Here is a 6,000-nt window from a genome sequence, read left to right as displayed (position 1 = left end):
GGGAGTTGAGCTGGGATTGTAGTTCACTATTGGGCTTTGGGTTACATGCCTGGCATCACACACACGCAAAAGAGATACATGAACGTGTGTGTGTTGTGAATGTCTTCTTTTGTTGTTTTTTTTTAAACTTAAAAAAATATTTTATTTTTATTTATTGAGAGAGGGAAAGAGGGAGACAGAAAGAGAGAGAGAGAGAGAGAATGGTTGCACCAGGGCTTCCAATCACTGCAAACACCTTAACTGCTAAGCCATCTCTCCAACCCAGAATTCTCATTTTTGCCCCTTCCAAGAAAGGCAGATAGAGAGAATGGGCACACCAAGTCCTCTAGCCTTTAGCAAACACACTCCAGATGTATGTGCCACCTTGTGAATCTGGCTTATGTGGATACTGGGGAATCGAACCTGCATCCTTAGGCTTCACAGGCAAGCACTTTAACCATTAAGCCATCTCTCCAGCCAACAAGATCAGATGTGCTCAGGGTGTTATGGCTGTGGAGCATTTAAATTTTTTTAAAATTTTTTATTTATTTGAGAAAGAGAGGGAGAGATAGAGAGAGAAGGGGCACACCAGGGTCTTTAGCCACTGCAAATGTACTCCATCTTTTGCATTTGGCATATGTGGGTACTGGGGAATTGAACTTGGGCCCTTGGGCTTCTTAAGCAAGCACTTTAACAGCTAAGCCCTCACTCCAGCCCATATTTTTTTTTTCTTTTGAGGGAGTAGGGTCTCAGTGTAGCCCAGGTTGACCTGGGGCTCACTCTGTAGTCCCAGGCTGGCTTTGAACTCACAGTAATCCTCCTACCTTTACCTCTCAAGTACTGGGTCCAGTCTTTTTTTGTTGTTGTTGTTTTAATTTTTCAAGGTAGGGCTTCGCTCTAGCAGGTTGACCTGGAATTGACGATGTAGTCTCAGGATGGCCTCGAACTCATGGCGATCCTCCTACCTCTGCCTCCCGAACGCTGGGATTAAAGTCATGGGCCACCACACCCGGCTGTACTTTTTTTTTTAACCCCAACTTTTGGCTTCATCAGTATTGTACCTTTTCTATCTTCCTTGTAGAAAACTTCAAATATTAGTCATCTCCTTATTTATCAATGGAAATTCCAACACGCAGCACCACTGTCTGCAGCATCCGCCTAAGTTTTAGCAACCCCAGGGAATGTGCTTGCAAAGAATGAGTTACCGGCAACAGGGGTTTGTTTCTCCAGGGTAGACGCCACTCGGGTCCCCTAGGACTGCCTTGCAAGCACAGTCCCAGGGACTGTTTGTAGACTTAAGACGTTTGTCCTGGTTTCTCCCGCCAGGCCCAGTCTTCCAGTGGACATTCAGGTACAGGCTTTGGGCAAGCCGGCAAGTATGGGAGAAGGCACGCCTTTCCAGTGAACAAAGTTTTCCTCGGAGGTCCCGGTCCCTTGCCCCACCCGGGGCCAGAGGCTGCCTCACCAAGTAGGCCTATGCAGCCGCCAAGCCCGCAAGCTCCCTCCTCCACCATCCTCCTTTGCCCTCCCCCCGGAGGCGGCGGTTGGTCGCGCGCCGTCGTTCCTGTCCCACCTCCTCTGTGAACGAGTGGGCTTCTGACAATCTGGGATTGGCTGCGTCCGAATGCATCTTCTTTCGGCATTTCTGATTGGCTGCTGGAGCCGCGCGATGCAGGCTCCAATTGGCTAGGTCAGAGCGCCTGCGCGGCGGGGTTCTCGGTCGCCAGCCATTCCTGTGGAGGAGTGCTGGTCGCTCGGACGTTTCGTCTGTCGCAGAAGGAGAAGTCCCGGCTTTCCGGGAAGGCTGCCGCGGCGGCAAAATGAAGATATTCGTGGGCAATGTCGACGGGGCGGATACGACGCCGGAAGAGCTGGCAGCCCTCTTCGCGCCCTACGGCACGGTCATGAGCTGTGCCGTCATGAAACAGTTCGCCTTCGTGCACATGCGCGAGAACGCTGGCGCGCTGCGCGCCATCGAGGCCCTGCACGGCCACGAGCTCCGGCCAGGGCGCGCGCTCGTGGTGGAGATGTCTCGCCCGAGGCCCTTGAACACTTGGAAGATTTTCGTGGGCAATGTATCGGCTGCATGCACGAGCCAGGAATTGCGCAGCCTTTTCGAGCGCCGCGGACGCGTCATCGAGTGTGACGTGGTAAAAGGTAACGCGGAGGCGCGCTCAGGGGCGGGGGCGCGCTCACGGGGGCCACTCTGCCTACTAACCACGCCCCTTATCCTGGGGTCGTTCCGGGAGCGGCTGGGATCCGCTGGGAAGTGCGCGGGAGCTAGGCCTGAGGTACTGGGGGCGCGTTGGGTTGAGCCATCCTCCCCTGCGGTCCAGGCACCATTCATCAAGTGGGAGGAGTCGGCTCTGGGTGGGTGCGGTGGCCGCTGTGAGCCTAGCCACGGGGCCGGGAACGCGCCAGAGACTTGCGTGTGTACCGGGGGCGCGCCTTCTCCTGCTGTCCTGGGCCTGGCACCGAACGGAAATTGGGAAGTGACAGGCACGAGCCGGATCGTGGAGCGGGGAAGATTTCGCCACTTCCCCACTTCCTCTCCAGACGTCGGTCAGAGCCAGGGAAGAGGGAAAAGGTGGGGGCTCTCGCCCCAAGGCCACCCTCGTGTTCCCTCCCGATGAATGCTCCCAAGCGGAAGGTAACGGGGCCCTTGGACGTTTCTTGGGCTGGGATCTTTTTAGTATTGTTTGGTATGGGTCTGCTCGTGGGTACTGGAGGAGCCCTTTCCGAACTACTTTGGCCTTTCAATATTTGGTGGGTTAGACTTAGCAGCTCTGTTCTTTCCAGCCCGCCCTCAAGCCATGTTTCTATTTATTTTTTCATTTCACCTCCCCTTTTGGATTCCATTTTTAAATCAACTGGAAATTCCTACCTGTAGTATGTGGAAGGAGGCTTGTTTTATGGAGGGCCCGCTATGTATGAGCTTTTACTTGCCAAGTTTGATACCCTATGGCAGTGCCATTTTATAAACTTGGTGACTTTGCAAGAGGTCATCTTTAGGCTGAGGGAGACATTGAGCAGGGCGGTTGAGATACCTCCATTAAACTTTGGCTAATATTCAGTATTCGTCATTGCTTGTGTAGTCTTCATTTCCCTAAGCACATCCCTAATTTGCCTTTTCTTTGAGAAAATATGCCACCATAATTTATGTTTGGCTTTGTTTTTAGGACCCAGTTAACTTCATAGTCTGGGTTCTCACTTCCAAAATACGTACTCTTTTATGTTAGCAGGATTTGATTGATTGTATATGGCCGGTCTCTGTTTCACTTGGGAACAGAGTTAACTTTGTTCTGTCATTGTCAACAATGCTCATATCCTGTGCGAGAAATTTTGAGGACAGGAAGTAAATGTGGGTACAGGTGCTTGTTCATTCTCACTAAAGATAGTTCATTTGCAGTCCTGGAAAGGCACATCTTTTGGGCCATTCATTGTCCTTTCTATATGTGGGGGAAGCTAAAGGGTCATAGTGTACATTACTAGGAACAAGCCTTTGTTCTGCATTAATACTGCATTCTATTTTCCTCAACTCAGGTTATGCAAGTCTACGACTATCCGGAATCGGGCTTTCCAGCTGGGTGCTTTAAACAGGGTGTATGGTTCATGGAATTTTGCTTTTGTCTGAAGTAAAAGAGTGGGAAGGGTCTCAAGTTTGGGTACTTGGCAGCAAATGGATGGGGGCATATGAGGTTTTATGAGAGTTTTGTGTTTAATTGACCTTTCATGTTTCTTTCATGGTTCTTAGGCAGGCTGGCTACCAGATTGGTAGTCTAGAATCCGGAGGATAGTCTCTTGAATTTATATGGTCTAGAAGCTTGCTCTCATCTTAGGTGGAAGAGACTATCAGAAGTTTGCCTGAATTTTGTTTGGGACTGGCACAAGTGACAGTGAGGGTGAAGCACGTGGTAATGTCACATGAGTTTTAGAATTCCTGGCTGACTCCCTGTGAGAGTTAGAGAAAATAGTGTTCATTTTGTCCTTTTGGAATCAAACATTTATTGGTCAGAAATGCATTGTCTTTCGTAGTTAGACTGATGAAACAGAGCTATTGCTAGTTTTTGATAGACTATGGGGAAGATTTGAACATATCCTCTACTGATGCCTTTCTACTGTTTGGGGTTGAAAGAGGTTTTAAATTGGGAATGTAGTGGAAGAAACTGGCTGCATAGCTTTCTCTTTTGAGAGCAGAGAATGGGCATTTGATTGAGCCTTCTGGTTGGCTGTCAAGTGTTTGAAAAGCACAGAAGCTTGGTATTGCACAGGATGACCAGCGTTTTATTTCACAGAAAAATAAAATGTAGTTGCTTAGTTATGTGAGCTTACATATGATTTATAGAACAAAAAGTTCCATAGCAACAGTGACAGGCATTCTTCACAGTTATAGCTTACTGGTTATTTAAAAAGGAGCAACTTTAGGAATCACTTACAGTCTTCAAGGGAAAGGTGATTATTAGAAGACAAAAAAATTTTGGTGGATAGCCATTTTTACTTTTATTTATTTATTTATTTTTGTGTAGAGCTCTGTAGTTTCAAGTTAATTTTTAGTCTTCAGGATGGGAAAGCTCATTTTATCTGAGATGTATTGTTTTGACATTAGAGAGATAAATTCTGATTCCATCATACTATTAGGAGATCCTGCAAAACAGTGCTTACTAATTTCAATGCAGTGATTTCCTTCAGAGGTTTCTTTGAACTAATTTTAGGCAAGTGAGTCCCTGGAGTTCTTCACATTTTAGTTCATAATTTTCTTGGGAGTTAGTTTCTCTGTCCTTTTTCTTTTTTGGAAGTAGGGTCTTGCTCTAACCCAGGCTGTCCTGGAATTCCCTATGTAGTCTCAGGGTGGCCTTGAACTCATGGCATCCTCCTACCTCTGCCTCCCAAGTGCTGGGATTAAAGGTGTGTACCACTTCACCCTGCTCTTGGTACTTTTTAATAGGGCTAGGTCTGAGTTTGGCTGGCTACAGTGATAGCCTTGATGCAGCTGAGTTAGGTAGACAACTTTGTGACTCATTCCTCTTTCCCCCCCAAGGTAGGGTCTTACTCTAGCTCAGGCTGACCTGGAACTCCATTCTTTTTTTTTCTTCTTCTTCTACTTCTGTTTCTTTTTTCTTGCCTTCCTCTCTTTTTTCTTTTCCCTTTTCTTTCCTTTTTTTTTTCTTTCTACATTGTTTATGCAGCCCAGGTTGGCCTTGAATACTGTGTAGTCAAGGATGACCTTGATTTTACTGCCTCCATCTTTCCCAAGTGCTGGGATAACAGGTGTGTAACACTATGTCCTACTCATGCTTCCTTCTAGAATATAAAGCTTAAAAATACCCTAATCAAGGGCTGGAGAGATGGATCAGCAGTTAAAGGCATTTGCAAAGCTTAATGTCCTGTGTTTGATTTCCCCGTACCCATGTAAAACCAGTTGCACAAAGGATCGCACATTCTGGAGTTCATTTGCAGTGGCAGGAGACCATAGTATGCCCATACTCTTCGTTCTCTTTCTCAAATAAATAAAAATATTTTAAAAATTCCTGATTTAGTTTGGCTGTAATTGTATCAGTCTCCCTCCCAATTATAGCTCTTCTGGGCAGTTAGTTGAATTGTACATATGAAATCTCTTCCTTGTGCATGCTGTGCTCTACCTCTGAGCTGCTTCTTACTCCTGGAATCCCAGTGTTCATATTTTACAATTGAATCTCTGTCTTTTCTCTCTGGCATGGTTTCCCTGGGTAGCCCATATTGCCATACTACCCTCAGATTTTTGATCCTCCTTCCTTTCCCTCTTAGTGCTGGGATCAAAGACCTGCTACCACGTTGCTGGGCAATAGTTGATCTCTTAAAACCCAACTAAATGTGGAGAGTAGATAATGGGATATCTAATTGTTCCTTTAAATTGAAATTATTACTTTTTTTTTTTTTTTTTTGTTATTTCAGAATAGGGTCTTGCTCTAGCCCAGGCTGACGTGGAATTCACTATGTAGTCTCAGGTTAGTCTTGAGCTCACAGTGATCCTCCTACCTTAGC

At 46.7% G+C, this 6,000-nt stretch overlaps 1 protein-coding gene across 3 annotated transcripts in view; it reads left to right on the top strand.

The window, feature by feature from the left end:
• The first annotated feature begins 1,690 nt into the window (after window positions 1-1,690).
• The window catches only part of LOC105943596 (RNA-binding protein 14), a 32,334-nt gene continuing 28,024 nt past the window's right edge, over window positions 1,691-6,000 (top strand). For 2 of the 3 annotated variants that reach the window (XM_045149149.1, XM_004656728.3), the window contains exon 1: window positions 1,691-2,136. In XM_045149149.1, the coding sequence (XP_045005084.1) occupies window positions 1,800-2,136 (337 nt within the window). In that variant the 5' untranslated portion in view covers window positions 1,691-1,799. Of the gene's footprint in view, window positions 2,137-2,465; window positions 2,630-6,000 lie in introns of those variants that run through there. The other variant, XM_045149140.1, reaches the window with a different exon arrangement.

This window comes from Jaculus jaculus, chromosome 1, assembly GCF_020740685.1.
Source record: "Jaculus jaculus isolate mJacJac1 chromosome 1, mJacJac1.mat.Y.cur, whole genome shotgun sequence".
Taxonomy (NCBI): domain Eukaryota; kingdom Metazoa; phylum Chordata; class Mammalia; order Rodentia; family Dipodidae; genus Jaculus; species Jaculus jaculus.
The sequence above is the reverse complement of the archived record's forward strand: the minus strand, read 5'-3'. Positions and strand labels throughout refer to the sequence as shown.